Here is a 24,788-nt window from a genome sequence, read left to right on the forward strand (position 1 = left end):
AGGGGACATGGAGTCGGGCAAGGCATTTTGCAGATGCCAAGCAGGACGGCGCGTTGTCCTCTGATGAAAGGGACGGAAGAGGGAAGAGCTGGCGAGGCCCAGAGAACGGGGACAACTTCAGGGCACGAGTGTCTGCGTGCATGAGTGGAGCGCCCGGTCCGGCTGATGGCTCTTTAATCACAGCGTTCGCTCGCGGGGCACTTCCTCTGGCGTCTTATTTCGGGCCCGTCGTCACGGGAGAAACCCACGGCCCGCCGCGGCCCCGCCGGGCTGCCGGGGACACAGCCGCCGCACCAGCGCTTGTCAGCAATTACAGAACGCAGGACGTTCTGAACTCTTTCTGAATCACCACGCCACACACAGACTTCCAAAATAGCTGCCTTTCCGTGCAGGACAGTGAAGTTCATCTTCTACGGCTGATTTTCAATTCCCCGCATTGAGCACCGGGGCTTTCACTTTATTACAAAATGGAGTTAACAAAAATAACTTTATAACGTCTTTAAAACACTTTACAACTAGCCCTACACCCTATCAAGTTCTTGAGAATATCTGAAAACTTACTGCTGTTTTAAAAAACCGAGAGCTATTTAAAAAACCGAGAGCTGTTTAAAAAACAGTTTGTAAATTTTTAGATAACTTAATTCAAAAATGATTACAATTTCCCAAAGGAAGAATTCTAAGTCATATAAAAAGATGTAGGAATTTTAACAAATGAGCTTTAAATAAAAACACCAAGACATCACAGAATAGACGGAGAATTAAGCGGAGCCGGGCAGCCCCCTCCGCCCAGACCTCGCCCGGTCCGCTCCGGGCCGCAGCTGCCCGGCCCGTGCAGGGAGGCCCGCAGCCCGCACGTCCCTCGAAGGCAAGTGTGCCTCGCTTCCCATGCGCACGGGCGTTAGGAACGGCACATGCTGAATGAGTCCATTTACAACTCAAATCATTTTATTTTTTTTTAATATTTTATTTATTTATTTTTAGAGAGGGAAGGGAGGGAGATAGAGAGAGAGAGAGGAACATCAATGTGCAGTTGCTGGGGGTTATGGCCTGCATCCCAGGCATGTGCCCTGACTGGGAATCGAACCTGCAACACTTTAGTTTGCAGCCCGAGCTCAATCCACTGAGCCACGCCAGCCAGGGCTCAAATCATTTTAAATACAGCTGGAGATGTCTCACCTAAAGAAGTATTTGTTGAAGAGTGTTATCTTTCTTTACTAAAATGAATTTTTAACTACATCTGCTTATAATAAGCCAGATATTTACACTGAGATTTTCTCATTAAATGGCTTACATTTACCCATAAAGTATTTCAGTTCTTTGGATAAAGATATCATATATTAAAATTCTATGTTTTTTAAATGTGATGTCAAGATAATAACCCAAGTTCAAAGGAGAAACATCGATGCCAACGGTTCAAGAACCAGAAACACCCGAACAAGTCTGGGAGAGCCCCCCCGGCCCCCAGAATGAGCAGCGCAGCCCCCTGGCCCCCGAGGGTGGCCCCTGACGCCAGAGCTGTCCTCCCGCTCCATCGGTGGCCCCCCAGACGTCCTTCTTGGGCATCATTAGTGTCTGGCTGCCCTCGACGGAACGTCAGCATCCTGAGGGCAGGGATCTTTGTCCCCTGCAGTCCCTGTACCACCACACCAGCACCTCCCTTGGGACCTGCCCCGTGCTACTGGCTGGGCTGGGCTGGGCTGGGCTACAAAGCGCCACGACAGGAGGGGCAGGTGTGGGCAGGACGGGGCCTCCCTCCCCCGAGTGCGCACGGCCATTTTCTTCCGTGTCCTCACGTGGTCCTCCTTGGGTGCGTCTGTGTCCTGACGTCCTCTTCTTACAAGGACACCAGTCACACTGGACTAGGGCACACATAGGACCTCGTCTTACCTTGATTACCTTGCTAGAGGTTCTGTCTCCAAATACAGGCACAGCCTGGGGGACCAGGAGTCAGGACTCCACACGTGGATTTGGGGGAACACAGCTTGGCCCACGACAGAGGGAAGAAAGCAACCCGCTGCAACTTTCCTTACGCTGTCCCTGTAACATCACTAACAACGCCTCTCTGCACCGCCGCCGAGCATCTGCTTCAATGAATGATGTAACACCCAGAGTGCTGGCGTTCGAACCCTTCTCAGAGGTACGAGTAACTCACGGATCGCACTGCAGTTACCTGTCAGCAGCGCCTCCTGTTCCACCCGCAGTTCCCGGAAGAGAAGAATCAAATCCACAGCTATAGCGACCGTATCCAAGTTCCTGTACCACGTTGTGAGGAGAGACAAAGAGAGACAAAGTCAGACCCCTTCCCAAGCCTGCATGTCAAAGGTGCCAGTTCCCGTGGCCGGCAGGACAAGGTCCTCCTGGGGGCTCCACTGGGCTCCCCAAGCCTGTAATCATGTGACTTCCCAGGGCAAAGGGCACTCACAGTCAGGGGTATACTAAGGATGCCGAGAACAGAAGAGCATCCTGGGGTATCAGGCGGGGCCGGCAGCGTCTCGGGGTCCTTGTAGGAGGACGACAGGGGGTCGCAGTCAGGGGAGGGGCACGCGCCGAGGAATGCACGCAGCCACAGCCGCTGGAGGTTGGGAAAAGCCTCCAGGCGGACTGCTACGCATCGACCCATGTGAACTTCTGAGTTCCAGAGCTGTAAAATGGTAAGTCCGTGTTGTGTCAAGCTGCTAGTTTTGGTAATTTGTCATGGCAGCCACGGGAAACATACAGATTTGGGTGGCAGAAGTGGGATGCCGCGGTAACAAACACCTAAAAGGCAGGAGAGGCTCTGAAACTGGGCAGCAGGCAGGGGCTGGGAGCACTCTGAGGCACGCGATGGGAAGGCCCGCATCGCCCCGAACAGACTCTGGGGAAACCTGGGCACGGAGGGCCCTGCAGGCGAGGACTCAGCCACGAAGAGGAGTGCGTTGCTGAAAACAGAGGGAGGCCGTACTGTCCACACGGTTACTGTTCACACGGAGGTCAAAGCCCAGTTGACCTGTGCGTGGAGGCCAAACGCACGCACTACGTACCTGGCCACTGTCGTCGGACAGATTTCTAAGCAACTAGTCGAAGGCCTGATTTCTTCTTGCTGCTTCAAAAGCAACAGGGAGAGATACACAAAGGAACGAAGAAGGAAACAGACCTCCGTGATTTCCAGAACTCTCGGCTTACCCAGACCGCAAAAGCTGCTGAAACCTGGCGACCGCCTGGAAATGGGTGCTCTGGGGAGAGAGCTGTGCCGCGGCTGGCCAGCCTCGTGGTGGTGGCGTCCCCTCAGTCACTTCAGCCCATACCAGGAGCAGAGACGGTGTTACCCACCACGAAAGCTCTCTGGCGGACCCTTTCGTCTAACGTGAACCCCCATGATATCCACGTGAGACCCACGGGGATTCCAAGACTGTTACACTGGTCGAAACTCCGCCAGCTTGAACAGAATGCACAGAGGCACGATGAAATGAAAGAAGTGGCTGGACTCCCAGAATTCTACAGGTGGGAACTAGGCTGTAGACGGGACTCAGCCGCCCTCCTCTACTCTGGGGGCAGGGCCAAGGGCGGGGCCTCCAGCTGCAGAGGCTCACTGCTGAGCCCTGAGACCTAAGTTTGCTCAGCGGGACTTTAAAACTGCTCAGGACCAGCGACGCCTTTCCCCCTCCATTGTCCCTGCTTCTAAAGGGGGACGTCTAAAACCGTCCCCCTGTGCCTGCCCCACCGCTGTATTATGGAGTCAGAGCTTGTCTTCTAGTCTCGCAGGCCGTGGAACACAGCCACACGCGCCCGTCCCGCGCTGTCAACAGCTGCTCGCACACTGCCAGCGGGGAGCCAAGACAGTCTGGCCGAGACCACAAGGCCTGAGCTGCTTATTACGTGGCCTGTCACAGACACATCTCAGTGACCCCTGCAACAGGGCTCACACTTCCAAGCGGAGGTCGCTGCTCCCCACAGTGTTCTCTGGGCGACTCCCGGGCCTTCACGGGACGCGGACCGCCCGCTCGGCTGGGGCAGGCCCCACTCCACACTCCTGGTGAGACACAAGCCTAGTCCACACGGAGTACAACGTTCGTACAGGGGATGGGAGGAGGTCTAAGCCTCAGCAGCATCACACTTTTGACAAACTCCTTAATAACTTAAAACCCAGAAAAACAAACATCGGTTGCGATCGGACCTTGACAGGCTCAGAACACGGGCTTCAGTTGAGGCTGGCCTTGAAGCCCGTGCAGAATCTCTGTTGTGCTTCTGACTAGAAAACGCTTGTCTCTGAGAGCTGACGCCCCAAACGGTTGGAATTTCCCTTTAAAATCAACAGTGAATAAATACAAATGTGGAACGTGAGGGGGAAACTAACACGACTTCTGTTCATTTTCACGCCAGGACGACTGTAAGCCGCACGCAGTCCAGACGCCGTGGCCACCAGAGCACAGCCCCGCCAGGAGACCGCTGCCAAGGCCTTGATCTTGTAACGTGTGGGCTTTTACAGTTCACATGTATCACTTCTGCACTCAAAAAAGAATATAAAGATGGTCTCCCAGGAGACCAGTATCCTGAGCACGCCTGTCCGTGGTGCAGACGGGTGAGCACGCCCGAGCCGTGCTCACGGGCGCCACTGGGCGTTTCAGGAAGTGAACTCCCTCGACACTCACCCCACTCCCGGCGGCCGCCGCCGGCCTGTCCCACGGAGGAGGAAACGGCACTCAGAGAGGCCAGGGCCCTGTCCAGGGGTGGCGGGGTCACACAGCACAGGGGCGGGAGCGTCTAGGGACAGTGACGGCGCCTGCTGCCCAGCTGAGCCACCACCCGAGCCGCAGAGAACGCCCCCGGGCTCTCACTGAAGGGCTTGCGGATGAGTCCCTCGGCCCCCCTGACCGGCAGTCCCTGGCTGGTAAAAATGGAGAAACAGCCGCATGCTGTTTCCTGAGTTTGTGCTCAGGATCACAAAGGACACTGCCAGTCGAGCCCTTGGGGTACACAGCCTGGACTTGGGGCGGGCTCGAGGGTCCCCGGGCAGGCCGCAGAGCACTCAGCTGGCCCGCCAGCCCACGGCCGATTCTGCTCTGAGGCTCTGGCCCTCCCCACCCCACCACACTGCAGCGCCTCCCCGCCTGGAAAGGACAAGAGACACCTGCCTCTGGCCCCCTCTTCCAGCACCAGGCTCGCTGTTTTTAAAATGTTGACTATTATAATCAAGATTATAATTGTTTCTATCCATTTATCTGCAAATGGATGGCAGTTTGGTTTAGAGCTGAAGTTAAACAATCCTAGCTCCCCCCCCTCTTCTTTCATCTTAAAAATCCCATTAATCACATCGCAGCCTCAGGTATCAGAACTGTCTAGGCAGCGCAGGGCGTCCCTGAAGTGGCTTCTGGAGCAGCCAACGCGCCCGTCACGCAGTGACAGGGAGGCCTGGAGGCTTGTCTGCATGGAGCTCAGGGAAGAACGGCGAGTGTGCTCTCTGTGGCTTCTGGCCTCATCGCAGGTAAAAATGTTTAGTGACAAGCAGATCCCATAAAATCAAAGAGGGAAGGCGCTCCGTTCTGGGAGGGGAGAGTAACATGTAAAAGGACACGCACAGCGCTGAGCGGTTCCCTTGCTCGGCTTTTAACCACATTATAAAGTGGGTGGGAATGGAGTGGGCAACTGCGCGCCCTCTCAAGGATCTCTTAAGACAGGCCATCTTAGATGCCTGCAAGCTGTGCTCCCTGTTCAAAGTAAACACAGGGGTCACTCACTAAAACAGTGAAACAAACAAAACATTTGCGACTAGGAGGCCCAGAGCAGGCAGGTCCTGGCACACGTCACACCACCCCGTGCTCGGTGACACGTAAGCCCAGACAACACCGCGTAGACGGACCAGCAGGACGGACCCAGCACGCACGCAGACGCTCGCGGAGAGGCACGCGGGCACGGACGAAGAGCACCACCTGATGGAGTTCTGGTTCCCAGGGCACTCTATGCAAGCATTGCGGAGGCACCGGAAGCACTCTGTTATCAGCTGCAGACTGGAAGCCAGATGCTCCACCTGGGACGGGTCCCTGCAGGCCAGCTCCACGGCGTGAGAGGACTTCTTTAAGATATCCAGGACTCTCTGGAAGATAGTCCTGGGCGCGGTTTCCCTTAAAAAAAAAAAAAAAAAAAAGACGAAACTATCACAAACCAGAAAAAAATAACCTAATTACCTAATTTCCCAACGTCCTGTCCAGAACACGGCCTGTACCTACTCTAGGCCTGACAACTTGTGTTGTCTGGGCCAGTCCCCTGACCGACAACACAAAATAAAAGAGCTACCTCCGCTGAGCGCCGCGCGCCAGGCACGTCCCCGCCGACCTCTCCCTGTGGTGTTCCTTAACCTGCACACCCAGCCAGTGCCGTCCTGCCCACTGCGCAGACCGGGCAGCCGGAGCAGGGGGGTTTCGGCACCTCGCCGCGCCCACGGGCAGACACGGGCAGAGCCGGCTCCGGCTGCAGCACTCGGGCCTCTGTACCTCCACTCCCCGGGCCAACCCGAACCCCACTGGCAGGGGACTGTCTGTGCTTACGGATCTGCCCTTAATCCAAACGGAACAGCCGCATGTCATGCTCCAGACAGAGCGTGCAGCCGAGTCCTGTCACCCCATGTGTCCCTAAGGTACAGTTACAAGAAACGATACTCATGAAGGACTGACTGCCTGGGAGGCAAGTGACTCATCCGTTCTGTTCTCTAGATACAGAGAAGCTGGCAACACCTGCTCGGGGTGAGATTGTGTGTGTGTGTGTGTGTGTGTGTGTGTGCGCGCGCGCGCATGTGAGGGCATGTGTGTGCACATGAACACATGTGAGCACGTGCATGCACGCATATTCGTCCGACCACATGGGCGGGGGAGGGCGACAGGCAGAGCAGCAGGGCAGAAAGCACTCCTCAATGGAGAGCGTGCACCGGGGGGAGGGGCCTGTGGCCGGGCCCCAGGCATCGCCGGCCCCACGTGCCTCTCGTGCCAGGAGCGGGGCCGGCGCCGACTGTCATTCCAGAGCTAGGAAGGCCGGAATTTTCCGTGCCACAGAGCACCTAACGCAGGCCAGCTTCCTCATTCCACGACTCCCCAGACAAGCAGCCACGTTCCGACGGTGGAAGAAATACTGCTGGGTGGGGAAATGTGAGAGATTCTTGCAGATTAATTCTGTCCAGACGAATCTTCTGCTCTTGCTCTCACCCGTGATCTCAGTGCCACACCTGTCGCCCTGGACTAAGCCAAAGCGTCAGGGAGCTGCATGTTGACGCAGAACTACCGACCAGGAGACGCCTGAGGCGCTGGGCGTGCTCAGGTGCTGGGAAGACCCTGCCTGTCCCTCCTTTCCCGCCCGGAAGAGACATTTCCCTGCTTGAGCTTCAGGACCACGAGCACCTGGGCCCCACGTGGTGAGTCTGTAGCTTCTGGGGAACCACCATGCATCACACTGACGGTCTCTGTCTGCGCCTGGCCACGGCTGCACCAAACCCGGAGCTCCTCTTTCCCACTGTGGGTCCCCCCGCGTGACTCTGAGCACCAGCCGCCTTCTCCCCACCTGGCTTTCCCTTCTCTCCGACCTCCCTCCCTTATCTTTTATTTAGCTGCATTTATTTTTTCAGGTGCTTCAAATTTGGTTTGGGAAAGAGGCAGAGTATAAATTAATCAATGAAAAATTGAGAAAGCACGCATAAAATAATTTGCCGATACCTCCCTGTGGATCCTGAAGCTTCAATTCAATGTCACAGAGATTGACTGACCAAATAAAAAGGAAAAGCTCAATAACCATATAAAACAGTTAAGTATGCAAACCATTTTTAGTGATAATATGCCATAAAAGAACATACATGAACATTCTCAAGAAAACTGTAAGGATACTACATACAGTGCAGACATTAACATGCCAAGAAAATACCTAAGAGTTTAAAACCTTTCAAAGAGTGCCAAGAGTGAGCCCAATTTCCACAACAAAGAAGAAATGCATTGTTTGATCTCACAAATAAAAGCAGAACTCTGCATCTTCGATAACCCACAGCAAAGCCTCCTCTTCCCAGTGAGACGGCCGAGAAATGTGTGTTCACACCTTTGATAAAGGAGTCAATTTCATCTTCTTCCCGCTGGTCCTTCGCAAGCTACCTCTCACACGGGTGTCACCTTCCTACTGTGAATGGTCTTCCCGGATGTCACTCTCTAAAATCCCAACCTTCAGCTGACTCAGAGGTGGCATCCAGCACCGCAGAAGCTCCGGGACCGAACTACGGGAGGCTAAACAAGACAGGAGCAGAGCCCTGCCCTCGGGAACGCCGGGTAAGGGACATGCCAACAACGGGACAAGCAGCTCCTGACGCGTCCTGTGAACGGTTCCCAGCATCGCATGTCATTTGTCATCGATGCACCATGCCTCCTTCTGTTACTACACTTTCAACCAAGAGAACAATGTTTGACTGCGCTAAAGTCAATCCAAAGGTTCCTGAAATCCAGTAACTACTAACAGCCACTAAAGAGTAACCGTGGCGACGTCTCCCTGGCACACAGTGATTCGTACCTATGGCTCAGAGACAAAATAAGCCGTGTCCACGGTGGCTCGGTGGGGCGCCATGGCCCCGCGAAGCCAAAGGCCGCCGGTTGGGTTTCTGGTCAGGGCACAAGCCTGGGTGGCGGGTTCAGGCCCAGCCAGGTCGTGTGCGAGAGGCAACCAGTCCCCTTTCTCTCTCACACTGCTGTTTCTCTCCCTCTCTTTCCACCTCCCTTCCCCTCTCCCCAAAAATAAATAAATTAGGTCATTTTAAAAAGAAAAGAAACTGGGATTATGACCACTGTCCCTTGCTCTCCCCAGGTTGCACACCACGGGCTCCTGAACACACCAAGCACCTGCCATCCTGTGTCTGCTCAGACGCACACCCGCCGCCAGAATGCCCCTTCCACGCGCACCGCCCCACCCAGTTCTCGCCTGGAAGAATCTCAAGCCTCCTCGCTCTCGGCCCTGGGGAACCCCCCCCCGCCCCGGCCCCCGGGGAACCAGGTCCCACACAAGCCCCACTGGCGCTCGGTCCAGAAGACTGAAATAACGCTTCCCCACACCAGATTACCCTCCCTTTGGTCCACCTCCCCGGCTGGCCCAGGAATCCCCTCAAAATAGAAACCATCGTATCCTTTTCCTTTACCTCTAGGTGTTATGCAAAACTAGCATCCACTCACTGACTACACTTGTACAATGCAAGTTTAACGCGGCCACGAGACTGCCGGCACACTCAGAGTGGCACCGGAAGGGTTCCCGGCCCGTGAGGGGCCCGAAGCTCCCCGGAGCCGCGCTCTGAGCCAGGCGCCCAGCGGACACGAGCAGGGAGCCAGCGCACCTAGCACGGCGCCTGGGCAAGGGAGCTGCAGGGGCGTCAGCTCAGCTCTTCCGCGGCCGTTCAGAGCTGCACGCGTCCTGGACTCAAGACTATGAAAGTGTCCTACGTTGAGAGGCAAATGTCTTCTGACTGACATTTAACAGACGTCCAATTTCTCCTCACCGCTACACAATCAACAGCTATGTTTAAACAGGGCGCGAGGGAGAGGAGTCGTGGCCCGATTCACTGTATTTTAAATTTCTTGAGAGGAGAGACTATTTCTTAGATGTGTTTATCCCTCTAAAAAGAGTTGGGAGAAAACCTTTTCCTCTAGAGCCATATAGTAAACAGCCATATACTAAACATACTTTTATACAATATAAAACATTAACAACCTTCATCAGAGGACAGAAAAACTTTTACTCACTAGCAGTAAATACTATGAAAGAATTTAACTCTCTTCTATACTTTTTTACCTTCTAAATAGCCTTGAAAGAAAGCTCCTTTGGCATTATAGATCCAAAGCAGTCGTAATGTGCCCCGTCTACAGATTCTGAGTTCCCTGTCAAGGCAGCACAGCTAACATGTGTAATGATTAACGACACTGACATAGCTGGTAAAGATCAGCCGACTGCTCCTATATTACAAATGTTATTAATAATAAAAGTTGCTGTCACTTCTGCTTTAACCAAACTAACACAAAATATTCACAAGGACTTGAAAAAGCTTAGCTACTTCATTCACAGGAGGCAGAAAGTACTTAAGAGGACAATTAAAATTCAACCGTTAGACATTCCTGTTAGATAGGAATGCATACCCTGAAGACAACATATAAATGAAATGTTACATTACACACAAAAAAAAGGCTTAAAAAAAGCCTTTGAATTACACAAAAGGTAGAATTTCATCTCCTTCAAGTTCGAACAGATCCGCAGGTCTGATCTTGGCAAGTCCTGTTCGAGTGAAATGATAGAAAACTGCCCATGATCTCGTGCGGCGGGGCAGAGCGGCCTGACACACTGTGCGCGCACACGCCGCCCGGGCGTCCGTCCGCCGCGACTCCGCCGAGGGGGGGCCAAGTGCTAGTCACTGCGAGGCCACGGCTAAGGCCTTCCTACTTGTTAAAAGATTTATTCTAATACCGTAGATTTAATTAAAAACTGGCATGTGTGGTTTACAGTAGTTCAACCACTGTCACTAAGAAAAACTATTAAAATACACACGAGTTCAGAGATTAAAGTAACAATCACTGGTTGTTACTTAAAACCATAAGCCCTGCCTGCTGATCTGACTGGGCTGATAGAGGAAAAACAGACAGCATTTCTAGCTCCTGCCAGAAACAGCCTAGGGCGACACACTGAAATTCATCTCTGCAGACCTCAAAACTCTCCTCCGTCACCTCCTTCCCCCTCTCCTGTCACACCCAGGACGACCCGGCTGTCCCCGAAGCCCGAGCTTACCTAAGTCAGCCGGGAGCCCAGGCTCCACCCTCTGGCCCCTGCGGCTGTAACACCAACCAACAGCAGCCTCAGGCGGCACCTGAAGGAACGTCCTGTCCTAATGAAACTCTTTCCTGGACACTGAAACCTGAAGTTCATGTCGCTTCCCCGTGTCGCAAAACTCTGTTTCCCTCAAGCACTGAAAGATGTGCAGACCATTCTTCAGCGGAAGACCACGGATCTACACCGGATGAAGAAGGGAAACGTGAAGGTGAGGAGCAAGAGGGGCAGCACACAGGAAGTGGGGGGCCAACGGGCTGTTCCCAGGTGTCCGGCCCGTGGGCCTGTGGGCCCCATGCGGAGCTCATCGGTTTTTGTTAGTGTCTGTGTATCTAATGGGTGGCCAAGGCAACTCTTCTTCTTCCAGCGCGGCCCAGAGATCCCAGAGGTACCTGGCGCGGCCACAGGCTCGTTGCAGGAGGAGGCCCAGAGGGGGACACGTGCAGACGGGAGGGAATGCAGCCACAGTTAACGAGGCCCGGGTAGCACTCGGCAACGAGTGGGTGAAGGCAGGGAGTGTCGCGCTCGCTGAAGCAAAGTCAAGGAGAGAAAAGGCCAGCAGCGCACTGAAAGGCTAACCCACGCAAACACGGAAATAACTGAGGTTCAAGACAGAAGAAATGCAGAGTTAACGGCGAACTGGAGCTAAATTTCTTCCAGAAATAAGGTGAGCGGCCCACAGGCCTCTCTCTCTCACCAGCAGAAGAGACCGTATGTGTGGTCCACTCTGCGGCCGGGACCTGAAAAGCTGGGGGGCCCTGCAGGAGGGAGCACGAGCGTGGCAGGACCACGCACGAGCAGCACACCTGCCGCGCCTCGGGCCCCGCAGCGCACTGGCTGTGGGCGGCAACAGCCTCCCGCTCAGAAGACATTCTGGGAAAGGCACGTCCTCCAACATGGGTCTGCTTCACTTAGATCAAGGGGAAGGGGATTTGCAGATAAGCTGAGGGTAAAAAATTTTCCTGAGGGCACGTGGGAAAGGTTGTGACGCCGAAAAATCAGAAAAGGATCCACATGAGGCCTTAAGGCAGGCGGCCAGGCAATACCAGAAAACCTGGGAGCTCCCCACGGAAATTAGGAAATCAGCTTGTGCATTTCCCTTGAGGCCGGGAACAAGACAGGGATGTCCGTTTTCACCACTGCTGCTCAGCACGGTGCTGGAAGCCCCAGCCACAGTGAACAGACAAGAAGAAATAAAAGGCATCCAAACTGGAAAGGAAGAAGTAAGACTGTTATTATTGGAAGATGATATGCTATTGTATGTAGAGAACCCTAGAGATTCCACCAAAAAACTACTAGAACTGATCAAAGAATTCAGTACAGTAGCAGGGTACAAAATAAAGATTGAACCCTGGCCAGGCAGCTAGCTCAGTTGGTTGGAGCATCATCCCAATAAACCAAGACCGCAGATTTGACCCCACATCAGGGCACAAACAAAAATCAACCAAAGAATGAATAAATAAGTGGAACAACAAATCAATGCCTGTCTGTCTGTCTTGTTTTCGCTCTCTCTCTCAAAATCAATAAATAAAAAATTTAAAAATATATTTAAAAAAATAAATGTTCAGTCACAGCTAGTGCAGTTCAGTGGATTGAGTGCTGGCCTGCAAACCAAAGGGTCGCTGGTTCAAATCCTAGTCAGGGCACGTGCCTGGGTTGTGGGCCAGATCCTCAGTTAGGGGTGCTCGAGAGGCAACCACACATTAATGTTTCTCTTCCTCTCTTTCTCCCTCCCTCCCTCTCTCTAAAAATAAGTAAATCAAATCTTTAAAATAAATAAATATTCAGAAGTCTGTTTCACTTTTATACGACAATAATGAAGTATTGGAAAGGATAGCTTCAAAAAATCCCATTTACATTGCATTAAAAAAAAATGAAATAAAATACCTGGGAATAAAATTAACCAAGGAGGTACAAAAATCTGTATTTGGAAAATCATAAGATACTGAAGAAAGAAACTGAAAACACAAATAAATGGAAGCATATACTGTGCTTGTGGACAGAAAGAATTAATGTTATTAAAATGTCCATACTACCCAAAGCAATCTACAGAGTCAACACAACTCCTATCAAAGTACCAATGGTGATTTCCACAGAACCAGAACGAGTAATCCAAAAAGTTATATGGAACCACAAAAGACCCCAAGGCCACAGCAATCTTGAGAAAAAAGGAGGTTTCATGCTACCTGATATCAAACTGTACTACAAGGCTACAGTAATCAAGACAGCCTGGTACTGGTGTAAGAACAGACACATAGATCAATGGAACAGAACAGAGAGCCCAGAAATAAACCCATGCCTACATGGTCAATTCATATATGACAAAGGAGGCAAGAACATAAATGGTGTAAAGATAATTTTTTCAATAATGGTGTTGGGAAAATTAGATACACGCAAAAACAAATGAAACTAGACTACCTTCTTACCAGAATAAACTCAAAATGGATTAAAGACAAATGAAAGACTCAAAAACCATAAAACTCCTAAAGGAAAACACAGACAGTAAACTCTCTGACACCTCTCTTAGCAGTATTTTTTTTCTCATGTATCTCTTCAGGCAAGGAAAACAAAAGAAAAAAATAAACAAATCAGACGACATCAAGCTAAAAAGTATTTTGCACAGCAAAGGAAACCATCAGCAAGATTAAAAGACAACCCACTGAATGGAAGAAGACATTTGCCAATGGTACATCTGATAAGGGGTTAAATATCCAAAATTTATAAAGAGTTCATACAACTCAACACACACACACACACAAAATTCTAATTAAAAAGTAGGCAGAGGACCTGAATAGACATTTAACCAAAGGGGACATACAGATGGCCAACAGACACATGACAAGATTCTCAGCATCTCTAATCATCAGAGGGATTCAAACTAAAACGACCGTGAGACATCGCCTCACACCGCTCAGAATGACCACCACCAGTAAATCCCCACACACGTGTTGTCGAGGACATGGAAAAATGGGAACCACTGTGCACTGTTGGTAGAAATGCAGGCCGGCGCAGCCGCTGTGGAAAACAGTATGGAATTACCTCAAAAAACAAAAAATGGAACTGCCTTATGACCCAAAGATTCCTCTTCTGGGTATATATCTGAAGAAACCCAAAACACTAATTTTTAAGAATTTATGCACAATAGCTAAGATATGGAAACAACCCAAATGCCCATCAATAAACAAGTGGATAAAAAAGCGGTGGTACTTGTATGCAGTGGAGTATTACTTGGCCATAAAAAAGAATGAAATCTTACGTTTGCAACAGCATGGATGGACCTAGAGGGAATTATGCTAAGTGAAATAAGTCAGTCACAGAAAGATAAATACCACATGGTTTCATTTATGTGTTTAATCTAAAGAACAAAATAAGCAAACAACATTGAGACAGACTCATAGACACAGATGGATGGTTGCCAGAGGGAAGAGGGGGCTGAGGGACTGGGTGAAAAAGGTGAAGGAATTAAGAAGTACAAATTAGTTGTTACAAAATAGTCACGGGAATGTAAAGCAGAGCACAGGGAACACCGTCAGTGTCACTGTGATAACTCCGTGTGGTACCGTGTAGATGCTGGAACAGCGGGGGGGCCACTCTGGAAAGTATATGATTGTCTGACCATAGGCTGTATACCCGAAACTCTACAAAATAATACTGAATGTAAACTGTAACTGAAAAGTTTTAAAAAGGAAAAAACAGAAAGAAAACTTGTGAGTACCTAACAAAAATTCTGTTGAGACGGTTTTTACTTTGAACGTCACTGAAACAACAGCTCAGTTTGGGGAGAACTGACATCTGTGCTCTGAGGATCCCTATCGCGTAATGGCGTATCTTACCGCTTCAGTTTTTTAAATAACGTTTGATAAAGCTTTATGATGTCCTCAATGATGACAAGGCACTGACACTTAAATTGGGCTTATTACATGCCCAGCACTCTTCCAAACACTACATGTATAAATAAAGTCAATGGCTATAATGAGCATCGCTTGCTTTCAAACCGTCTTCTCAATGCTAATGTGCCTTCTCCAGGCTTGCGGCCTTCGCAGAGGTGACTCAGCCTAGAGTTGGTCCCAGGGTTCCTGTGCCTTTGAGTGAGTGTCCCTGCCCACAGTCCAGTGACCACACCCTTGGGCCCAAGGACCACTACAAAAGACTGGAAGAATGAAAGAGCTGAGCAACTCTCCTCTGAGGGTACTACTGGTCACAATTCTAACCTTATTTATTTTGATTTGCTGGCTCTCTTTCCTGTCTACTTTGTCCATTTAAGATAATTGAATGTGAGGGGTGGCTCACACTGACCACATCTGTATTTTCAAGTTGAGTCAGAACACCTTACCAAATAGTTCCATGCAGTCTTCCAGCTCATGGCACAGATAAAAATAAAGGAAACTGTCATCATTCTAAAAAGTTCTTTTTATAGTGTAACTTAATTGATGTTCTCTCTCAACAAAGCTGACCTGAATCATGGGTGAGTCAAGATGATATGGCATCCTCAGCTAGGCTGACGATTCATGTGGAGGGTTTTTTGGTTTTTTGTTTTGTTTCGTTTTTTGTTTTGTTTTTGGTGCATCCGAAGACTCCCGCTGGCCAGAGGCGCGGTCACGCCCGGGGGAGCCTGGTGACTGTGCACACACACGGACGGCCGGGTTGCTTCTGAGCTCTGCGGCTCGCTGACCCCTGAGGGGTTCCGTCCACTCCCTTCGTGAACGTCAGCCAACACGCCTGCACGAGCAGGTCGCAATCCCGAGACCTTTTTCCCTCTTGAAATCATACTCATCGTCATATCTGGTCATTTTTCTGTACTTTCTTCAGTCGAGTCTTTCTTCTACACTCTCACTGTATATCCAACGACTCAAGAAAATCAAACACTTAAGTAAATAATAACATGCTACAAAGTGCTCATTCTGTGCTGGGTCTTAGGGTGGGCAGGGGTCAGTAATGAGAACCCTGGCTTCGGCCACTCCCACCTAGTGGGACCTGGAGGTGACTAAGTGACGAGAAGGCTCTAAATAAAGCTCTTTGGGAAAGAAGCACAGAGTACCACAGGGAGCGCAGGGCAGGGGCACCTGGAAGGTTAAAAAGACTTTCGGTAGGAGGTGGAATGGTAATTAAATCTTCAGGGCAAATTAGGAGTGTGTATGAGCGAAGGAATTAAGGCATGAGATGTTTATATTTATAAATTTAGTATCACGGCATTTGAGCTATTCCTGTTTGGGTGGTTCAAAGTGAGCTCAGTTACTTGTACTGAATCCAGTATACCTGCAGCACTAAACACAGCACAGCACTCGGCATTCGTGAGATGAAGTAAATGAAAGAACAACTCCCCGCTGCTCCCCTCAGTCCAGCACGTGTTCAGCCCCCACGCGGGCCTGTGCTAGGAAACACCGTCGGGAAGGCGGTCCCAGCCCTGGACGGTCGCAGTGATGCAGTGGGGGAGACAGTAACAAGCCATTTCATGATGAAGTAAAAAGTGCCGTGAGAAAGGCGTTCACACTCCAAACATCTCCCTTCCGTTCCAAATAATGCAATCACGCTTACTTTGACCTATAAATATGTCGCCTTTAAAACAAGATGATAAGTATCTCCATGCACCAAACACAGAATGGAAATGCTCAGCTCTAATCAGGTCTAAAACCGAAGAGCAAGGCCTGCTCTGCACAAGCAGAGGCCACCTGCACGTCAGCTCTGCGGGATGACGGGGGACTGCGGCTGCCTGCGCCTGTGGTGACCAGGGCCACCGTGGAAAACTCGGTGCCAGAAGGGACTCCCCGGCGTCTGCCGAGGAGGAGGGCTGTGCTCAGTGGGCGCTGCACACAGAGGTGCGCGCCTCCAGTGTCGGGGAAGGCAAGAGAGCTTCAGTGAGGACCCGGTCCAAGATGCCACCAGTGCAGCGAGCAGACAGACACACAGAACCCCCGGCACCACCGTGACATATCGCCAACGGAGGCCCTGGGGCTAGGGCCGTGGGGGAAACAGGTAGGGGAAAATGCAAAACTATGTATTACGCAGGGAGCAGAGAGCCCAGGAAAACAGCAAACCTCTCACTCAAGAGCAAACCAAAGGCTCCAGAGAAAACCTAACCTAGAAAAGCTGGCCCCTTTCTCCTCACTCCCAGTGGCCCAGCTACAGAGTCTGGGTCCCAGCCCCGCCACTCTAGACTGTGCTGGGCTAAGTCTTAGATCCAATACAAGGGACACTTGCATCAGGGGCCACAGGGAGAAACCCAGTGGACCTTAGGCTGGACCTACAGAATGGTCACTGTGGACCAGCAAGTGAAAAAGGACTTTCGGCGCTGGCAGGAGTAGCGACGCTGATTTTCAAGGAGGGCAGGGCTGCTACCACAAGCAGGGGCAGGGAGGAGGAGATCTGGAAGTTAGAGAGTCTATGGGATGGAAGTCTCTTGGATGTTGAGTACTTTACCATGTATTTCTTGGCCCTTTATATACTGTGAAGCATGTAAGTTTTTTGCCTAATTTTTAATTCGTTTTTTACCGAGTTGTAGAAACTCATATATTCTGAAATAAGTCCTTTGTCAGATACACGTATTGCAAATACTCTCATCTACGGTTTGCCTTTTGTCTTCATTTCCTTCGATGAGAAGTTTCAATTTTTATAAAATCTAATTTGATAAAGTCAGTTTTTTTCTTGCATGGTTAGTGTTGCACCCTAGATAAATGTCTGTCTACACTCAGGTCACAAAGATATTCTCCCATGTTCTCCTAAACACGTTATAGCTTTAGTTTTTATGTTTAGGTCTATAACCCATGGTGAAGAAGGTTTTGCAAATGGTGCTAGGTGTGGGTCAAGATTCATTTTATTCCAATTAGATGTCAACTTGTTCTACCACCATTTCTTTAAAACAATAGTTTTTAAATTGTTTTGGTTTTGAGTTTTCAAATATTTGCAACAAGAAGCTACCTGGAAACGGCCTCAATTTTTCATGCACGGCATTCGGCATTCAATAAAAAAATACAGGACCAAATGATTACACACACAAAGACAAAGTCTGACAACAGAAAGCTATCGGGCGCATTCTTTACCTACAGTATGTTCAAGAAAATAAATGACAAAATGAATTCAACAGGGTAACCTATTTTTTAAAACTCAAATAGAAATTCTACAATACAGTAACTGAAAAATACAATACCTGAAACTGAGACCACCACAGATGGCAGCAGATGAGACGGCAGAAAAGAGGATTAGAGAACTACAGCAAAGTAGCAGGAAACTTTCAAACAAAAGCTCGTGAACAATGGAAACCACAGAATGGAGCCTATGAGACACATAAAAGAATGAATGGTTTAACATACGTGTAACTGGAGTTCTAGAAGAAAAGGAAAGAATAGGAGACCAATGATACTGGGAAAAATACTGGCTGACATTGTCCCAAACTGATAAAAAAAACATCAAATTCAAGAAGCATTATCCAAACAGGATAATCATGAAAAAAGCCAAACATCCCTGCCCTCAAGGGCCTTCCATTCTGGAAGGAGACAGAGAATAAGAAACGACTGTAAATAATTACACAGTACAGTAGAATGTAATAAGTGCTTTCTTTAAAAAGAACATATAATTTATAAGGGAAAGGGAATCAAAAGTATGGAGGGAAGCATCTGCGCTATTTTATAGGATGTACAAAACCTTGAAAGTAAACAGAAAAACAATTTTAACACAAATTGAAGAGGAAAAATAAGCCATACTGACAAAAGCCTTAAAAAAAAGAGTATCATCTACAAGAGTGTGGAAGAAAAAGACCGAGCATGCACAATGAGTAATAAGTTACAAAAATAAAAGCAAGTCCACAAGAATTTGTTAAGCACCTATAATTTTCTGGCATACTCGATGCCAGATGCTAGGCACACAGGAAATGTGATATGATCACTTTATTCAAGAAGCTTACCGATGGAAGAGCGATGAGTTATTAGTTACTCCTCAGTATGAGAAGAATTTATATTGGGTCGGCCAAAAAGTCCACATGTTTTTTTCCGTGAAGTAAAAGATATGTTTTTCGTTTTCATCAATAACTTTATTGACTTGGATATTTTGAGTATATTGGCTATCTCCCACATGGTATAACATTGACTGTTTTCAATTAATGTCTTAATTTGATCGCTATCCACTTCCATTGGTCTATCCGATCGTGGATCATCATCCATCAAGAAATATCCAGCACGGAGCTTCCCAAACCACTTTGACACATTTGATCAGTCACAGCACCTTCTCCAAACACTGCACAAATCTTATCTTGCGTTTCAGTTGTATTTTTACATTTCTTGAAATAGAGCACAATATGCCAAAAATGTCACGTACTGTCTTCCATCTTCAGTATTAAAATGGCTGCACAAAAACTCACCAATTTTGCCCTGGCTGGCATAGCTCAGTGGATTGAGCTCGGGCTGTGAACCAGGCATCACAGGTTCAATTCCCAGTCAGGGCACATGCCTAGGTTGCAGGCCATGGCCCCCAGCAACTGCACATTGATGTCTCTCTCTGTCTCTGTCTCTCTCTGTCTCTCTCTCTCTCTCTCCCCCGTTCCCTTCCCTCTCTAAAAATAAATAAAATCTTAAAAAAAAGATTCTTTAAAAAAACAACTCACCAATTTTGATGTTTTTTTTTAAATGCACACTGATATGACAGCCATCACAATACAAGCTAACAAAACTGTTTCAAATGAAATCAAAGAAAACAAAGAGCTACTAAGAGCCATCTTAAAAAACCAAATGAACTTTTTGGCCAACCCAATAAGGAAGTAGTATCCAAGTGTTACATGATTTCTTGAATACTTAAGAACCAGAACATAATCTCTTTGGAAATATAAATAAATTATAGAGCAGCACTATCCAACAGAACTTTCTGCGAAATGGAAATATTCTACGCCTGCATACAATGAGGTAGTACTGGCCGCACGTTGCTATTGAGTACTTAAAACATGACTAATGCAAGTAAACAGGATTATTGATATTACTTATTTCTAATTAACTCAAATAGCCACATATAGCTAGTGGCTACTTAAGGGACAATGGAGGTACAGAGTGTGACAACCAATCTCACTTGGTTCCACATTTTAACACAGGGTGCAGTCTGGACACATCATAAAGATAATGAGATACATCATAAAAGTGACTAAATGTTGAAAAACAATACTTCTGTGAAAAGGCCCCAAAACAGAATTTTTAAAATATTTACATCTTACTTTGTTCCAGAAAGAATTTAACATGACTGGCAAAGACTCAGAGCACAGCAAGAAAAAAATCACTTGTTACATAAATGTTAAAAAAGCAAATATGTATATTAAGTAAAGGTATAAAACAAACTTAAAAGAGGTTTAAAGAAGATTTACCTTCTGAGAAGAAATAGTTGAGCAATATCTGAATACTGGTATTTTATGACTATAAGAAGTTTTTATGGATTTAAGTGATTCAGATACTATTCAAGAAGTGGGTTATAGATTATGGGTTTAATACAGAGCACGAATAATTTAGATTGAGATATTAATGATCCACTTCTATTTCATAAATTACCCCAAAATTCAGCAAATTACAACAGTAACATTTAGAGGCCCACACAGGTCTGAGGGTCAGGAGCGTCCGAGTGGCGTGGTCCTGGCTCAGGGTTCCCCAGCTGCACACAGGGCTGAAGGCTGGGCCTGGTAAGACCGGATCCGCCTGCGAAATGATTCACCCCACAGCTGCTGGAATGAGGCCTCGATTCCTCACCAGGTGGGTCTCCTTAGAGGAACGCCTGCGTCCCCTTACAGCATGGCGGCTGGCTTCATCAGAACAAGGCGGGGAGAGGGCAAAGAGAAAGCTGCGGCGCCTCTTATGAACAACCTGATCTCAGAAGTCACACGCTATCACTTCTGCAGTGTTCTTATTAAAAAGCAAATCACAAGCCCTAACCAGGGTGGCTTAGTTGGTTGGGAGACCACATCCCACAAAGTGAAAGGTCACCACCGGTTCAATTCCTGATCAGGTCGCGTACAAGAGGCAACTGATCAATATTTCTCACATCCATGTTACTCTCCCTGTCCTCCTCCCTTCCTCTCTCCAAAAAAATAAATAAATAAAAGCAAATCACTAAATTCAGCCCACACTCTTCCTCTTGAAGGGCAGAGTACCGAAGAATGTGTGGACATATCTAAGATCACTACAATGAGATATAAGAATTACCTCTCCCTTGAGGGTTGGCTAGAAGTTGTAATGAGAACCAGGGATTCCTTTCCTGGGAACCCCCCCAAATTAGAACTATCGTCTTTACAAAATAGCTTCCACTGCTGTCTACAAGGCAGGAGATTCAACACCACCAGGTTCTTGGTTGCTTACGGCCCAGTTACTTTTAACAGCAGGTGCTAAATAAATGGCACCTAATAGGCATAAAACACTGTGCTAAGCATTTAACATTACAGATCCTCACAACAATCACACAAAATGGGCAGTATCACCCCCTTTTTCAGGACGGGAAAAAAGAGGTCCAGAGAGATAAGCCAGGATTTTTGTCCGGGTCTACCTGGTTCCCAAGTCATTGCTCTTTCCACTACGTGGCACTTCTATTACTCCGCTAGACCGAAGCTTGTTTTCTAGCATGAACTCGGGGAAGAACCACCAAATACATTGTTTCAGCTAACATGCATACCTTTGGTTCCATAAGTTACTTTCTTACTTCCATCAGTCCATGTTTTGTTTGTCTGGCATTTTCCATTTGCTGCTCTGAGGCCTCATTTTGTTTCACACTATGAGTGTTTCGCACTGGGTGTTGTCCCACCCAGGTCCTGGCACCTCCACCCACCCTCTCTGGGTTCATCTGCATTGGTGGGATCCTCTCACAGCAACTGGGCTCTGGTCCGGACCCCATGAGTCCCCTCTGATCTGAGGGGCAACTAGTGATTGTCCAAGCACACGCAGAGAAGCCCGTCCTCACGAACGCTCATCACAGGCTCTCTCTCGGCCTCCCCACACGCCTGCATCCCCACCCCAAGCCGCGCACATCAGTTCACCCTTCCTGGTCTCCAGACCCCGCCCGGCCCAAGGACAAGGCTCCAGAGAAGACCCAGCCAAAGTGGGAAGCAACTTTGTTTCCTCATTCTCCCCATAATCCTTATGACTTGTAAATATTTTTCAGTATTTATCCTGTCCACCCCCACAGACAATATCCTAATTCAGGCACTTGTCTCTTTCACTTGGGCTTCTGCATCAGCTTCTCTTTTTTTTTTTTTTTAATATTTTATTTATTTATTTTTAGAGAGGGAAGGGAAGGAGAAAGGGAGAGATACAGAGAGAAACATCAATGTGCGGTTGCTGGGGGCCGTGGCCTGCAACCCAGGCAGGCATGTGCCCTGACTGGGAATCGAACCTGCGATGCTTTGGTTCGCAGCCCGTGCTCAATCCACTGAGCTCCGCCAGCCAGGGCGTGCATCAGCTTCTTAAAAGCCCCCCCCCCCTCCCGCCTCGCCGTCTCATTTATCCCCCGCAAGGGCAGCCAGGCCACTGTCTGCAATGTGCAGACCTTCCCGTTTCCCTCCCTGGAGAGCACCGTCCCCGGGTCCCCTGTAACCACCCCCCGCCCCCCCGCCACACACAGGAGAAGAGCAAGGAAAGGCCTGGTGAACCGGCCCGGGTCTTGAGCTCCATCCTGCAGGTCACAGAAAGGGACCCGAGGCGGGAAAGCCGCCTCCGCACCAGGCGCCGGGTTACCCCACGTGCCCCTCGCAGGAACCTGCGGGGTCGGCACCCGGGGTCCGCCTGCACCGCCGGCGCTTCCTTCCCGACCAGCCCTCTCCTCCGGCAGCCGCGCGGCCCCGGCCCTTCCCGGCCCAGGGGCTCCCCGACCCGCGCATCCACCAGGCCGTGCGCCGCCGTCACCGCTTCTGGTCTAAACGCGCCCACTGCCGTCTGCTTACACAATTCCCCTAACACGCGTGAAAAAATACATCATTTCACGTTCCCCTCTGCGCCCTCCGGCCCTAGGCAAGAACGCGTCTCCCGGCGAGCAGCGAGTAGCGGCGGGGGCCCTTCGCGGGGCCCCTCGCGGGGCCCACGTGCCGGGCAGGAGCCACCGCGGCTCCGGGCAGCCTGGTCCCACAGCGCCCCTCTCGGCAGACTCGGGGCCCGGCGGGAGGGCCCCCAGGGGCCCCCGCCTTCTGCGCTCTCCCTGCTCTTCCGAGACGCGCGCGCGGGGCTGCGGGGCTGCGGGGCTGTCCGCGGGCGGCCTGGGCCCGGGCCTCCCAGCGCAGGGCGTCCCACGCGCGACGACAGCAGCCGCGTGTGCTCGGTGCCGCGTGGCGGGTCCGGGAGCCAGGGGTTGACTCTGCAGCGTCTCCCTCGGTGCCCGGAACGGCCCGCCGGGGGACCAGGGCGACCCCCGGCCGGCAGGGCCCAGGGCCCCGCGCACGGGCGGCTTCCCGCGCTTTCCTCCCCGCGCTGCTCCTCCTCCTCCTCCTCGTCCTCCTCCTCCTCCTCCTCCTCGTCCGTGCGGCCGACAGCGACGTTCCGCGTCGTGTCCGCGTCTCCCGACGGGGCGGCGGGGGCTTCACCGCCCGGCGGGGGGGGGCCCACAGGCCGCGGGCACCTTCCCACCCGGCTGTCGCCGCGGACCGCGCCCCCCTCCGGGCACCGGCGCTCCCACCCCCGCCGCGCGCCTGTGGCCCCCGGGCCCCGCCGGACGGGGCGCCCTGACTGCGGCGCCCTCGGCTCCGGCTCCACTGACTGAAGCGGCCGACGGAGGCGAGGGGCTCGCTGCCCACGGCGCCCCCGCGTCCGCCCCGCTGCGCGCCGGGCGGGGAGCACGTGCCGGCGGCCCGCGGGCACCTCGGGGGGCCGACGCGGGAGGAGGCGGGCCGCGGCGGGGCGGCCCCGGCCCCCGGGCCGGCCGCAGGGACCTCCGCCCCCGCCCCCCGCCCCCCGCGGCCCGCACGCTGGCGCCGCGCGGCCGTTACCGATTCCGCTGCTCCTTGAAGAGCGCCGTCAGCGCGCGGAGGGCCTCCAGGTCCTGGATGGGCGCGGGCACCATGATGCCGGACAGCCGGGCGGGCGGCGGCCTGGGCGCCGCCATCTTGCCGACGCCGCGCTTGACGGCGAGAGGCGGCGGCGGCCGGACGAGCCGCGGCGGGAGGGGGAGCGTTGGGGGAGGAGCGCCCGGCGCCTCGGGACCCGGGCTCCGCGCTCCGCGGCCTCGCACGAGAGCTCGAGGGTCGCGCTGGGGTCGCCCCGGGCCGCAGGCGGAAGTGCCGCCCGAGGGGCCGCGGCGCGAGCGGAAACGTGGCCGGAGGGGAGGGGGCGCGGGCGGAGGGCCGCGGGAGGGACGCCGGGAGGAGGTCGGGTCTGAGCGGCGGGAGCCTGGGTGCAAGGTTCACCCTGAGGGGAGGGTACGGGGCCGGGTTCACCTGAGGGGGCGGGGGTGCCGCGCGGGTTCGCCTGAGGGGGCGGGGGTGCCGCACGGGTTCGCCTGAGGGGGAGAGCTATGGGACAGGTTCGCCTGAGGGGGCAGGGTTGCTGGACGGGTTCCCCTGACGGGGCGCTGTCCCGGACCAGGTTCACCTGAGGGGTGGGGGCAGGGCTACGAGCCAGGTTCACCTGAGGCAGAAGGGATGCCGGACGGGTTCACCTGAGGGGGCGGGGGTGCCGCACGGGTTCGCCTGAGGGGGCGGGGGTGCCGCACGGGTTCACCTGAGGGGGCAGGGGTGCCGGGTGGGTTCGCCTGAGGGGGCAGGGGTGCCGGGTGGGTTCACCTCAGGGGGCGGGGGTGCCGGGTGGGTTCACCTGAGGGGGCGGGGGTGCCGGGTGGGTTCGCCTGAGGGGGCGGGGGGTGCCGGGTGGGTTCGCCTGAGGGGGTGGGGGGTGCCGGGTGGGTTCACCTGAGGGGGCGGGGGTGCCGGGCGGGTTCACCTGAGAGGGCAGGTGGGGGTGGGGGTGGGGGCAGGGGCGGGGAGCCGGGCAGAGGCGCCGTCTGAGGAGAAGGCCCGACGACCAGGCTCGCGCAGCTGAAGCGACCGGCGC

At 51.7% G+C, this 24,788-nt stretch overlaps 1 protein-coding gene across 2 annotated transcripts in view; it reads right to left on the bottom strand.

Annotated features, from left to right (window-relative positions):
* ATXN10 (ataxin 10) overlaps positions 1 to 24,071 on the bottom strand; it is a 122,990-nt gene extending 98,919 nt beyond the window's left edge. Inside the window, exons 1-3 of one of the 2 annotated variants that reach the window (XM_045834853.1) lie at positions 23,729 to 24,071; positions 5,907 to 6,098; positions 2,171 to 2,253 (exon numbers count right to left, since the gene is read on the bottom strand). In XM_045834853.1, coding sequence (XP_045690809.1) covers positions 2,171 to 2,253; positions 5,907 to 6,098; positions 23,729 to 23,844 — 391 coding nt within the window. In that variant the 5' untranslated portion in view covers positions 23,845 to 24,071. The remainder of the gene's footprint in view (positions 1 to 2,170; positions 2,254 to 5,906; positions 6,099 to 23,728) is intronic. The other variant, XM_045834854.1, reaches the window with a different exon arrangement.
* Between the last annotated feature and the right edge of the window lie 717 nt (positions 24,072 to 24,788).

The sequence above is a fragment of the Phyllostomus hastatus genome, unplaced genomic scaffold, assembly GCF_019186645.2.
Source record: "Phyllostomus hastatus isolate PE091 unplaced genomic scaffold, TTU_PhHast_1.1 phas_contig_198, whole genome shotgun sequence".
NCBI lineage: Eukaryota > Metazoa > Chordata > Mammalia > Chiroptera > Phyllostomidae > Phyllostomus > Phyllostomus hastatus.